The following is a 14,437-nucleotide window of genomic DNA, read 5'->3' as shown; positions in this document are numbered from 1 at the left end:
TACAAGGCAGAAATATTACACAAATACATCACATTGACCATTAGCAAGGAAGAATATGCTGCCTACATCATAATGAAAGAGAAGGCAGTTAAGCTATTAGATGTCCAAAGGGGTCACAACCCCACATTGGGCAGGGAACTGGCACCTGGCAGTTATTTCCTTTGTAATTGCCAGTTGTTGGTCACGAGACATTTTCAGGAAGGAGTGGACTGACAAACCAGCACACCAATGACCCAAGTTTCATGCTGTCTTGCCTCCATGCTTACCCCAGGACTTAAAATCCTGCCAATTTTTCATTAGAAGGAGGGTGACTATGCATACAACATAGATTGAAGATAATTTGCAAAAGAACCAGAGGAGAGATAAGAAGTTTTCTTAGTGCTGTAACATCATATGATTTAAATGCAGTATCCAGAAAGGTTATGAAAATAGATTCAACAGTAACTTACAAAAATGAATTGGATAAATACTTGAAAATTTGCTTGGCTGTTGAGGTAGAACAGGGAAGTTTGATGAGTTGAGTAAATCTTTCAAAGAACCAGCATAAGCACAGTTGATTGAATGGCTTCTATTCATGCTGTAAGAGTCTACAAAAACAATAGAGATGCTATCCTGATATTATCACCTCCAAATATTCCTTCAAGTTATTCAGCATCCTCAGAATTTGAACATATATCACTGTTACTTCAACCTTTCTGTTAACACTAGAGATGCAATCAGTAAGGAAAATGGAGTAATTGTGAGGCCTGGAATTTGGTTTGAAGAGATTCTGTGTCCTAAACTGTCCTCTTTAGTGAATTTGTGTAGTACTGGGAATGCTTATTAGAAAATCAAGCTTATCCATCTCTTCAACTGATTCTAATATTGTGGATAATGTGAGCTTATATTTCCAATAGCTGCTAATGAGTAGCAATAGGAGAGTGAGGATAGCTATGGGGTAGATAGGTGTTTGATCTTACCCACCACCACATAACTGGAGTTCATCTGGAAGCAGATCTATGTTTAACTCATCGTGTTTTCAGTGATAAACGTCACAGAGGAGGGAAGTCTTGTGAAAATGTAAAACTTGGTAAATTATTGTGGTATATCTAGTAAGTACCATGTATCACAGCCACATTTCACCAGGTCTTGGGGACTTGGAAATAGAATGGTGAGAGCACAGAGATTATCCAATCCGACATGTCCATGTCAGTAAATACTAATTTTCAATTAGCAATCTCCGTCAATATTTTTTCCTGTCTCATCAATTCTCATTTGCAAAATAAGAAAGGGTGCTCATAGACTTCTTTGTAACAATCTGGTTAGCTGCTGCTGCTGTGCCTCTCAGTTCTGCTGTCTGACAAGGCTTGTAAGTCCTTTTCTGCTTGAGCTCTGGTGAAATGGGGATGAGGGAGACAACTTTGAAAACAAGATTGCATTGAGAAGGATTAAATATTCCTGTTGAAGTTAAATATCTGATGGTCACAGCTGGCAGTTAGAATTTGCAGAAAACTGCTCAAGGACTTGAAAACACAATGCAGTGATACCAGGATCCTATCACCTGTGGGTGTTTTTCACCTTATGATTGTTTTTTTCCCAGGCGTCAGCGTGGAAGAGTTGGCAGGGAAGGCAAGATTCCCAGGGTGATCACTCGAACCATTCAGCTGGAACTGTTTAGGTCCCACCTCAGATGCCGTCTGTAGTTAGGCCAAACTCGCATGTTGCTGTAATCAGAAGCAGCGTGTACCCTCGTTACTATGACATTTGCAGCCTTGTGCTTCTCTGAAGCACATCATTTGCACCGATAATACTTGCCTGAATTGTACATGTAAAAAGTACTCAAGGGGATGAAAGACTTTCATGTTTAACAGCAGGGCACTTCTTAAAGTAACCAAGACGGTTGTAGTTGTTGAAGAATGCCTTGGTGTGTCTGGTTCTCAATATGTCAGCATGTCATAAAGCATACCAATTCTATTTCCTCCCATGTCCGTGAGTCTTTTCAAACATCCAGTTTTGGAAAGCTCCAAGCAGAGTTCGGATGAAGTAATGGCCTAGTAGTATTATTGTTACACTATTCATCCAGAAATTTTCCAAGGACCTAAGTTCAATTCCTGCTATGGCACTTGATGAGAATTGAATTCAATGAACATTTGTAATTGAGTGCGAATGATGACCAAGAACCCATTTTCAATCATCAGGAAAGGCTCACGCAGGTTCACTAAACTCCTCAAGGAAAGAAATCTGCCATCCTTACCTGGTCCAGCCTACACGTGACGCCAGATCTGCGGCATGTGGTTAATTCTCAACTTCCCTTTGAAATGCCATTCAGTTGTGACAATTGCTATGAAAAAAGAAATGAAAGCAGGTGGACTACCTGCTGTCAACCTAGGCAACAGAAAAGAACAGCAGCAAAAACAGCCCTATCAACCCCACACAATCCTGCATATTAATATCTAGAGACAAGTGACAAAATTGGCAGAGCTGTCTCACAGACTAGTCAAGCAACAACTTGACATAGTCATAGTCACTGCATCATACCTTACAGACAATATTCCAGACACTACTATCAACATCCCTGGAGTCGTCTTTTCCCACTGGCAGGTCAGAGCCAGCAGAGTGATAATGCAGTCATATATAGTCAGGAAGGAGTTCCCCAGGAGTTTCCAACATTGACTCAGGACCTCATGAAGTCTCGTGGCATCAAGTCAAATATGGACAAGGGAACATCCTGCTGATTACCATGTACTGTTCACCCTCAGCTTATGAATCAGTGCTCCTCTATGTTGAACAATGCTTGGCAGAAGCACTGAGGGTGGCAACGGTGCAAAATGTTCTCTAGACGGGGAAGTTTCAATGTCCACCATCAAAAATGGCTCGATGGAACCACGGCTGATTAATCTGGTCAGGTCCTGAAGGACATAGACTGGTCTGCAGCAAGTGGCGAGAGAACCAACAATTGGGAAACAAAGTACTTGACCTCATCCCTGCCAATCTTCCTGTTGAAATGTGAAGGCAGGATTTTGTCGCCATGACAGTATCAGTAAGAGTGACCACTACATAGTCCTTGTGCAGACAAGTCCTGCCTTCACATTGTTAATACATTATGTTGTGCATCAGCTCCAGACAGGAATGTTCTGCAGCAGTTCTTCAAATGTCCTCAGACAGGACTTTCGAAACCCATAAAAATGGAAAGAACTGCGGATGTTGACAATTAGAAACAAAAACAAAATTTTCTGGAAAAGCTCAGCAGGTCAGGCAGCATCTGTCGAGAGCAATCAGAGTTAATATCCAGTGACCCTCCCTCAGAATTCTTTTGATGTTATGGAGGTATCTAAGATAGTGAGCAACATTGAAAATAATTGAACTGTGGAAACAGGTAATAGTACATTATCTTCGGATCACTTGATCCAAAACATTAACTGATTTCTCTCCACGGATGTGCTGAGCTTTTCCAGCAATTTGGTTTTCTTGCTGTGTTCCATTATCCTGTTTCTACTGTTCAATCATTTCAATGCTACTTACTATCTTAGATACCTCCATAACATCATCTTTTAACAGCTGTCAATACAAGCTGATAAACCCAACTTCTTGGGCTATGGGAAGGCTGTGGATTTAGGCTGTTCTGTGGCAGGAGAAGCCTTGGTGAGTTGTTGAAGTGAACCTGCGCAGTACTGAGTTTTGGATTGAATTTGAATTGAATTGAATTGGATTTAATTTATTGTCACGTACACCGAGGCACAGTGAAAAGTTTTGTCTTGCAAGCAATACAGGCAGATCACGTAGTTAAATAGCATAGATAAGCATATAATAGGTAAACAGTGACAAAAACAAAAACACAGGTACAGGCAAATGCGAAGAGTTTGTGGGTCCATTCAGCATTTTAACATCAGTAAGGTAGAAACAGTTTCGACCCTAGTGCATTTGTTCAGTCTTCTGTACCTTCTCCCTGATGGTAGATGTTGTAGAAAAGCATTGCCAGGGTGATATGGATCTTTGAGAAGCCTTTCCTTGACAGCAGGCCCAGTAGATGGATTCTATGGATGGGAGGTTGGCCTTTGTGATTGTCCGGGCCTAGTTCACCACTCTCTATAACTGTCTCCGATCTTGAATGGTACATACCATACCATACCAGGTAGTAATACATCTAGACAGAATGCTCTCGGTGGCATACCTATAAAGGTTGGCAAGGGTATTCGCCATCATGCCAAATTTCCTTCACTGCCTGAGGAAAAAGAGATGTTGTCGGGCCTTTGTAACCAGTGAGTCCACATGAAGAGTCCAGGAAAGCTCCCAGCAGCTTGACACTCTCCATTTGTTCCACCTCTGTGCTGTTAATGTTTAAGGGGACATGAGTAACATCCAGCTGAAAGTCAGTAATGAGTTCTTTGGGTTTGCCAGCATTGAGAGCAAGTTGTTCTCAGTGCACCATTTTTCCAGGTCTTCCACCTCCCACCTGTAGTCTGTTTCATCATCATATGAAATTCGACCGACTATGGTGATGTCATCAGCGTACTTGTAAATGGCATTAGTCTGGTATTTGGTGACGCAGTCATGGGTATGCACTAGGGGGCTGAGTATGCACCCCTGGGGGGGCGGGGGGGGGAGTGTCCAGTGTTGAGTGATAGTGAGGATGAAATATTGTCCCAGTCTTCGCTGATTGTGGCCGTTGGGTCAGGAAACTGAGAATCCAGTTGCAGAGAGTGGGGTTTAGTCTGCTGGATTCTGCAATTTGCAAAGATATACTCCTGTTATGGATTATCACCTGCTAGGAATAAATTTTTATTTTACACCCAGAATGGATGAAGACCAAAAATACTTCAGTGATGCAAGGCTAAGCAGCTGAAGAAAAATGAATTAATTTATTCCCTCCCATTCCACAGTTCCAGAAATAAAACTGCAAATGTTCAATAAAGTGGTTGTGCCATCGATGACTAAAATATGTTTACATTCTCCTTGCTGTCAAACTTAATTAAGATAATGGATGTAGGTTTGCTCGCCAAGCTGGAAGGCTTGTTTTTAGACGTTTCATCACCATACTAGGTAACATCATCAGTGAAACTTTGGATGAAGTGCTGGTGGCATGGCCCACTTTATATTTATGTGTTTAGGTTTCCTTGGGTTGGAGATGTTATTTCCTGGGGTGATGTCATTCCCTATGGTGATGTCATTTCCTGTTCTTTTTCTCAGGGAGTGGTAAATGGGATCCAAGTCAATGTGTTTATTGATAAAGTTCCAGTTGGAATTCCATGCTTCTAAGAATTCTCATGTGTGTCCCTGTTTGGCTTGTCCTAGGATGGATGTGTTGTCGCAGTTGAAGTGGTGTCCTTCTTCATCCGTATGTAAGGACTAGTGAGAGTGGGTCATGTCTTTTTGTGACTAGTTGATGTTCGTGAATCCTGGTGGCTAGTTTTCTGCCTGTTTGTCCAACGTAGTGTTTGTTACAGTTCTTGCAAGGTATTTTGTAAATTACATTAGTTTTGCTTGTTGACTGTATAGGGTCTTTCAAGTTCATTAGCTGCTGTTTTAGTGTGTGGGTGGGTTTGTGGGCTACCATGATGTAAAAGGGTCTGAAAAGTGTGGCAGTTGTTTCCGAGATGTCTTTTATGTAAGGGAGAGTGGCTAGGGTTTCTGGATGTGTTGGTGACGATTCACCAAGGCACATTCACCGCCGCTGATTAGCCACTGCCGGTTCACCACCAACATTTCTCCACTGGGGTCGTTTGACCTCTGGAGACTATTCGCCACCGGAAATATATATATATGTACTGATTGTTTTCCCTCCCGTCTGTTCTTTCATACTTCTCAGTCCCCTTGATTTATACAACAACATAATACATATTGATAAAAAAAGAGGTGAAATAAATATCATCCTATTGGTTTATACATAAAAATGAGTTACAAACACTTGTGGTAGCGAATCGTCCTCAGCGGCCAATGGGTGGTGGCGAAGCATCCATGGTGGTGAAAGGGCAGTGGCTAATCGGCAGCGGCGAATAGTCCCATCCCGTTCTGGACATGTTTTGTCTGCTTGTTTGGGTTTGTTGCTGAGAAATTGGTGGACTGTGTTCATTGGGTACCCAGTCTTTTTGAATACATCGAACTGGTGATTTTCCTCTGCCCTGTGTAGTTCATCTGTGCTGCAATGTCTGGTGGCTCATTGAAATGATGTTCTAATGCAGCTTCATTTGTGGATGTTGGGATGATTGCTTCTGTAGTTCAATATTTGTCCATATGTGTTGTTTTCCTGCAGACGTTGGTTTGAAGTTCCCCATTGCCTGTTCATTCTACTGTGATATCTCGGAATGGCAATTTGTTGTGGTTTTCCTCCTCTTTAGTGAATTTTATGCCAGTAAGGGTATTATTGATGGTCTTGAAGGTTTCCTCGAATTTGTTTCATTTATCCATGTCATCCACATCGTGGACCCAAAGTTTGGGTTGGATGGTTGGCAGCTATAAATCTTCTCAAAACTTGTTAGTTAAGATAAAGTTTAAAAAGTTGAATTTGGTTGTGCTTTCACAGTGCCCAAAAGTAATTTGCCAGTAAGGAAGGACTTGAAAAATTAGCTGACTCACACTGACTGAGGCCAGCAGAACAGAATGGGAAAAGAAAAAAAATCACAGGGCTTATCAGTTTTTGCTGGCTGTAATCCATATTGAGCTAGTAGGAGCAGATTTGTTTTTCTGAGGTCCACAATCAGATAAATGAAAGGTTCAGACTTACTTTTTGAGTGGTAACTGGCAGAGATGATTAACAACTGCTTGTTTAAATGGTCAGCATCTGAGAGAAGTTGAATGATCACTTCTTTATCTCATCTGATAAAGTCTTTTGTTTCTATTCTTTTGTCATAGGGACTATTTTATAATTTGCCCTGTTGTAAAGATGGCTGCTCATTGGGCCAACAGAACACGCGCCAGTACCTTCATGTACCATGTACCAGGAAGTCTTTCTCAACACAGGTAAGGCTTAAAGGGACCTTCCAATATTATTTTAATTTTCACTATCATGATGTAGTATATTGAGACTGGCATTTATAGTCTACTCATAATTAACCTGGTTGGCCTTCTTTTTGTAGTGCTATCAGTTCTTGTTTAGGGAAGGAAATCTGCCGTCATCACCTGTCCTGATCTACCATTTGACTCTAGACCAACAGCAATCTTGTTATCCCTTAACATCCTCTGAACCTTAGAGAACAGCAGTAAGTATTGATCTAGCCAGCAATGGTGACATCCCACGAATTAATAATACAAAGTTAATACAAATGATACTAAGTTGCTAGGCCCCTTCAGAGAGTAGAAAGAAGTTACCCATGTTTGTATAGAACTTGACTAATGTCGAGGCTTTAAAAAATTATTTGCTCAAGAGATATTGGCATTGCTGCGTAGGTCAGCATTTATTGCCCTTTCCTAATTGGCCCAAGGGCAGTTAAGAGTCAGCCACATTGCTGTGGGTGTGGAAACATATGTAGGCCAGACCAGGTGAGGATGGCAGTTTCCTTCCCTCACGAACATTGTGGCATGAGTTTGATTTACATAACAGCTTGACAGCCATCAGAGTATTGGTAGGTGTGAACTGATCTATTTCAGACCATCATTTTCATATGTTCACGTGATTCTAGAAGTAAAAATAAGATTGGAAATTCTGACCAAGATGTTAAAATGGAGGAGCAGCTGTGGATGGTGAAAATGATCAATAAATGCCAACGCATCAAGGAACCAGCTGCAACCCAACTTCCTGATTTTACTGAAGTGCATTGTGCTGCTTACAATCATAGACTCATTGAGGTTTTACAGCACAGACAAGGCCTGTTGGCCCATTCAGTCCATGCTGGCCATGAAGCGTCTTTCTGTTCTAATCCCAGTTTACAGCTTCTGACCATAGCCTTGTATGCTAGCTGTTTCAATTGCTGATCTAAATAGTTCTTAAAATAGTTTGTGTGTGACTTTCTTGCATTAATTGTTCAGTTAGATCAGCATGTCAACTCATATCCAAGATTAATGGTTGTATTCATCGGAGTTTTTGAAAATCTCCAATAAAGGAAAGACAAAACAGCAGGAATATGTGCAGGTGCTGAGGTAGTGGTTTGGGATGGAAATGCTGATGATGTGAGATGAAGGAGGACATATTGCAATAAGTACTCATGACCACAACTGCTCCCTGACCGACAGAATGGAGAGTGTTTCTTTTGCAATAACCTTTGCTAAGAGGTTGTTTTATACACTTTTAAGGTTTTCTCATTCGCAACAGAATGAGTAATGCTAATAATGCTTCAGAATAGACCTTTTATAAGGACTAATATGACCATAGCAAGCTACATCAGAGAGCTGTAATACACAGCAAAGTGGACAGAGCAAGGCAGAGAGCAGCAGAAAGTAATCAACTCAGACGAGTCCCTGCCAGCGAAATGGAGCAGCTCAGCTCCCTTCACAGGCCTGAAGTGCAGGCCAGAATGTTATACCCTACAGGAGGAGGCTGTCAGGTGGCCAGAAGGTAAAAATGGAACAAATAATGGCATGGTATTACCATCTGCTATGTTTCTTTCTAGGACTTTATCAATGGTTGGGAAGATATGAGGCCTCTCACTCAGCCATTGTCCAAATGAGTCTGTTAGCTGGCCAATTAATAGCCAGTTCAAAGCCTGCAACCAATGGCAGGGGTGCCCACACCATTGTGGCAAGACAGCCAGGTAAATCCCAGTTTCCTCACTTCAGAGAGGGCTATTCCTCCAGCGGAGAGACGCCATCCCTTCCACATTCCCTTTATATCTCCCTAGGTTTACAAATTGTGGAGCATCTCCCCCACTCCACACCACCTTGCATTGTCTGCCTGGCTGACCCTGATCAGACACCTTCCAGTCCAGCCTCCAGCAAAAATTCCTTCTCTGGATCTGGCAGAAGACCCAGCTGTGGCCACTGCTCTATCTAGCACTCTGCCACATGGGTGCAGAAGGCTAGATCTCAGCAATTTACTGTCGAACAGCCTCAAAATCCAACTGTGGCTGCCTTTCTTTCCAGTCCATGGTCAGACATACTGCAAAATGCAGCCCGTTGTTTCTCAGGAAACTCACATTCCTAACATCGGGTGATGGCAAACTTCTGTAACCTCAGAGAAGAAGATCCACTAGCGGCTGAACCTGTGTTACCAGCGGCTAACCAAGTCACCAACACCCTCAGCAATTTAGCACCCCCATACTTGCAGTGCTGTGCTGGAGGCATGTTCAACATCTGTCAGTTGGTGGCCCGGAAATGCAAAAGACAGCCGACTGATGGGGTGAGCGTTGTGAAATTTGCCAGTGGGTGGTGATGCCAGTCAGAGTTAGCTGAGGCTTGTCTCACTGGCTAATTTTCACCAATACAGGGTTTTAAATATCTTCCTGTGTTGCATTCAGAAGCACAACACTACTGCTGATCATCTTCTGGATAATCTCCAAATGCAGTTTCTTCCTGGCTGTTGGTTTTCTTTTTGTATTCCTGAGAGATAGTAGCCAGCACTTCCCCATCCCCCCAGCTCCTCACAACACTCAGCAATATATCTAAGGAGGCATCAATGAATTAGGTCAAAGTCTTTCAATGTTTCAAATCAGTTGTTGAATTTGTTCCTCCTTTCCCCTCAACTTCAAATTCTCCAAATTTTATCTCTTCATTAGCTTCTTAAATACTGCAACAGGGACCATCTTCTGAAGGTCCTCTGACACTGATTATTAGAAACAAAAGTAGACTCTTCCGATAATGAAATAGCTGAGTTAAAAAGATAGCCATAAAATGCATTCAGGTTTTCAATGCAGATCCTCCTGAACCTACCAGATCTCCCTTTTAATACTGAAGGTTATTTTGTTGACTGGGTTGCTGTGGGAGTATGCCAGCTGCCAACTCACACAGTTTGGTGGGAGATTTATAGCAAGTGAATTTGCAAAGGCATCCACCGAGCTTCACACTGAAGCCAAGAGAACTGGGTATAAATGACATATTTTTCCTCTTCTCTGGATGTTTCCGCAGCTGTTCTTCCTGAAATTTCAGGCAGATGAGCACCAAAAATCCTGACAAGAATGTGGCCCTTATAGTTCCTAGAAACAGCCCCTGGATTCAAGCCAGAGAGAGGATTTGGCTTTGTGTAAATTAGATTTCTGGACTGATGATTTTCACATGGCTCAACACCACTGCCAAACTGACATATATAGACTCTTCATTTGACTTGTGAGAGGCAAAGTTTCACTCTTTATATTATGGAATTTCATAAAGAGTGCAGAAGAAATTTATTAGGATGTTGCCTGGACTTAATAGTTTGAGTTATAGGGAGAGGTTGGACAAGCTAGGAATTTTTCCTATAGAGCATAGGAGACTGAGGGGGAATCTTATAGATGTGTATAAGATCATGAGAGGCATGGAAAAGGTGAATGCACTCAGGGTTGGAGAATCGTGGACTAGAGGACATCAAGTTTAAGGTTAGAGGGAAAGAATAAAAATGAACCTGAAGGGCAACTTTTTTACACAGAGGGTGGTATGCAGATGGAATGAGCTACCAGCAGAAGTGATTAAAGCGGGTATATTAACTATATTTAAAAGGCATTTGGATAATACATTGATAGGAAAAGTTTAGAAGGATATGGGTCAAGTGCAGGGAAATGGGGTTAGTGTGGATGGACATTTTAGTTGGAATGGACCAGTTTGGGCCAAAGGGCCTGTCTCTATACTGTACGACTCTATGACTCTAAGATGAGCCCACAACTTTCCAACTCAGGAGCAAGTTCAAATTGCCTAACATCCCTATGCCAATTGACATACATCGAGGATCAGTTTGTAATATCTCAATTTGAGAATTCTTGTCCCTTGTTCAAATCCCTCCATGCCATCCCCGTCCTGTAACCTACAATATATATCCCTGCGAAAATCCCCAGTCGTCCATTTTTGGACTCCTCCATGTCTTCGGTTTCCTTTATTACACCTCTCTCAGGTGTGCTCTCAGTTGTCTAATATCTAAGCCTGAATTATCTTGTCATCTCTTTCTCTTTAAAGTTGCGAGTTGAACCAATTCTTTACAAAGCTTTTCCAACCTGCCTTAGTCTTTATTTGTTCAGTATTTATGTTCTGATAGTGTTTCCATGAAGCAGCTGTGAATGTTTTACTGCAGTGAAAACACCATCTGTATGTGTATTATTGTTGTGACTGGTGAGGATATTATCAGTAATCTATCATGCAGTGCATGACAGGAGGGGCAATTGTGCATTTCAATGAAAGGACAGTTTTAAACCACAGATCAAAACAGTCAAATATATCATAATGGTCAAATGGTTTATTGGTGAAAGTTGAATTGTACACATCTTGAGTGGAGTTTAAAATTAACACAAAATTAGGAATCCATATTTTGCAAATTAGCGCATCTGGGCTGAATTTGTAAGACCACAACCTTCTAATGCAGAGGTGCGATCATTACCAAATGTGCCAAGTTGATAGTCAAGGGTATTTATAAAGCTATCAAAATAAACTGAAATAACTCCACAGAGGCTGGTACCCAGTCAGCAAGTCACCCTTTATTTACAGATGAAGAGTCCTTGACACTGGTCCAGCTCCCTCAGAGCCAGCTCTGAGTGAACAGAACCGCTGACACTCCTGTTCTTATCTATCAGCCAGGGCTCCCTGATTGGGCCAGATTAAAATCCCTAACTCTATGAGGCTATGAACCTGGCTGACCTTGTTGCAATCATTACATAATCTCTGAAGGAATGGTTTTTTAACTGTGCACAATGAGGAAAATACTTTGCTATTTTTGACAAGACCTCTAGGTTGAAGTGTACGATGGGCGAGACTGGTTGCAAAGGGATGCTCAAAGTTAACATATGGTGAGGGTTATACAGACAGGTAATCGAACAGCTCTGTTTTCGTCCTGACTGAGCCAAGAAGTCTGGAATACTGAGAACTAGCAATTAGTTTTTGGCTTTTTGACCATAGTAAACAGAGCAGAGCACTCATTTGGCAATCTGTGGTTCTGTCCCACCCATTCAATTTTGTGGTAGTATCTTATCCCAAGTGAAAGTACTTTACCAGTGCTGTCCCTGTAGCATCATAGAAATTGACAAGACAGTAAAAGGCCCTTCAGCCTAGTGTGTACACATGGGTCAAAAACAACCACCTAACAATTCTATATCCCATTTTCGAGCACTTGGTTCATAGCCTTGTATTCTTTGACATCACAAGTGCATATCAAATACTTCCTAAATGATTTGAGCGTTTCTGCCTCTACCACTTGTACAGGCAGTGAGTTCCAGTTTCTCACCATACTCTGTGTGGAATGGCTTTTCCTCACATCTCCTCTAAATCTTCTGCTTTTTAACTTAAACTGAAGTCACTTGGTCATTGATCCTTCTAACAAGGGGACAAATTTCCTCCTGTCTACTGTTTAAGGAGCAGTTGTTGTGAGTGATGCATAAATTTGTTCCTCTGAGACAGGCAAGAAGGGATAAGATTAAGGAGCCTTGGATGACGAGAACAGAGGAGCTTCTCATCAAAAGGAAGAAGAAGCTTATGTAAGGTAGAGGAGGCAAGGATCTAGCATAGCTTTAGAGGATTACAGGCTTACTAGAAAGGAGTTTAAAAATAGACTGAGGAGGACCAGGAGGGGGCACGACAAAGGCTTGATGGGAAAGATTAGGGAGAACCCAAAGGCACTTACTCATATGTGAAGAATAAGAGAATGATCAGGAAGAAGGTAGGGCCGGTCAGGAATAGTGTAGGGAACTTGTGTGTGGAGTTTGAGCAGATAGGAGAAGCCCTAATGAGTTTTTTGCCTCGGTTTTCACTAAGGAACAGGACCTTGTTGTGAATGAGAACTTTGAGGAGCCGGGAAACAGGCTTGAACAGATCGAAATTGAAGAGGTTGATGTGCTGGAAACTTTGGCAAACATTAAGGTTGATAAATCCCCTACACAGACCGGATTTATCCTAGGCTGCTCCAGGAAGCGAGGAAGGAGGTTGCCAAGTTGCTGGCGAAGATCTTTGCTTCCTCACTCTCCACGGGAGTTTTACCAGAGGATTGGAGAGAGGCGAATGTTGTTCCTCTTTTCAAGAAGGGTAATAGGGAAATTCCTGGCAATTACAGACCAGTCAGTCTTGTGTCTGTGATCAGCAAGAATTTGGAAAGAATTCTGAGGGATAAGATTTATGACTATTTGGAAAAAGCATAGTGTGACGAAAAGCAGTCAGCATGGCTTTGTGAGGGGCAGGTCATGCCTCACAAATCTTATTGAGTTCTTTGGGGAGGTGACAAGACAAGTTGATGAAGGTTGAGCAGTGGATGTGGTGTATATGGAGGTTGAGAGTGTGGTGCTGGAAAAGCACAGCAAATCAGACAACATCTGAAGTGCAAGAAAATCGATGTTTTGGGCAAAAGCCCTTCATCAGCAATGAGGGCCCTTCCTGATGAAGGACTTTTGCCTGAAATGGGAATTTTTCTGCTCCTCGGATGCTGCTTGATCTGCTGTGCTTTTCCAACATCACACTCTCAACTCTAATTTCCAGCATCTGCAGTCCTCTCTTTTGTTCTGTATATGGACTTCAGCAAGACATTTGATAAGGTTCTCCATGGTAGGCTCATTCATAAAGTCAGGAGGTATGGGATATGGGGAGATTTGGCTCTCTGGATTCAGAATTGGTTGGCTGACAGAAGGCAGAGAGTGGTAAAGTACTCTGCCTGGAAGTCAGTGGTGTGTGGTGTCCTACAAGGCTCTGTTCTTGGGTCTCTGCTCTTTGTAGTTTTTTATAAATAACTTGGATGAGGAGGTTGTGGGGTAGGTTATTATATTTTCCAATGACACAAAGGTTGGAAGTACCATTGATAGTATTAAGGGCCATTGCAGGCTGCAGCGTGACATTGACAGGATGCCGAACTAGGCTGAGAAATGGCAGATGGAGTTCAACCTGGATAAATGCAAACTTGAATGCTGAATACAGGGTCAAAGACAGGATTCTTGGCAGTGTGGAGGAACAGCGGGATCTTGGTGTTCAAGTGCATTGATCCCTCAAAGTTGCCATCCAAGTGGATAGGATTGTTAAGAAAGCATATGGTTTTTTGGCTTTCATTAACAGGCGGATCGAGTTTAAGAGCCGGAAGGTTTTGCTGCAGCTCTACGAAACTCTATTGAGACCACACTTGGAATACTGTGTCCAATTCTGGTTGCCCAATTATAGGAAAGATGTGGAGGCTTTGGAGAGTGTGCAAAGAAGGTTTACCAGAATGCTGCATGAACTGGAGGGTTTGTCTTACGAAGAGAAGTTGACTAAGCTAGGACTTTTCTCTCTGGAGAAAGGAGGAAGAAAGGTGACCTGATCAAGGTTTACAAGGTAATAAGAAGCATGGATAGAGTCCATAGCCAGAGACTTTTCCCCAGGGCAGGATTGACTGCCACAAGGGGTCATAGTTTTAAGGTGCTGTGGTTCTGTTCGCCGAGCTGGAAGTTTTTGTTGCAAA

The 14,437-nt window shown here is 42.2% G+C and overlaps 1 protein-coding gene across 1 annotated transcript in view; it reads left to right on the top strand.

Annotated features, from left to right (window-relative positions):
• Positions 1–14,437, top strand: part of tg (thyroglobulin) — a 354,658-nt gene that overhangs the window by 293,833 nt on the left and 46,388 nt on the right. The window contains exon 43 of the mRNA XM_043687541.1: positions 6,829–6,936. Coding sequence (XP_043543476.1) covers positions 6,829–6,936 — 108 coding nt within the window. The remainder of the gene's footprint in view (positions 1–6,828; positions 6,937–14,437) is intronic.

The sequence above is a fragment of the Chiloscyllium plagiosum genome, chromosome 4, assembly GCF_004010195.1.
Source record: "Chiloscyllium plagiosum isolate BGI_BamShark_2017 chromosome 4, ASM401019v2, whole genome shotgun sequence".
Taxonomy (NCBI): domain Eukaryota; kingdom Metazoa; phylum Chordata; class Chondrichthyes; order Orectolobiformes; family Hemiscylliidae; genus Chiloscyllium; species Chiloscyllium plagiosum.
Note: the sequence above shows the minus strand (reverse complement) of the source record. Positions and strands in the feature narration are given on the sequence as shown.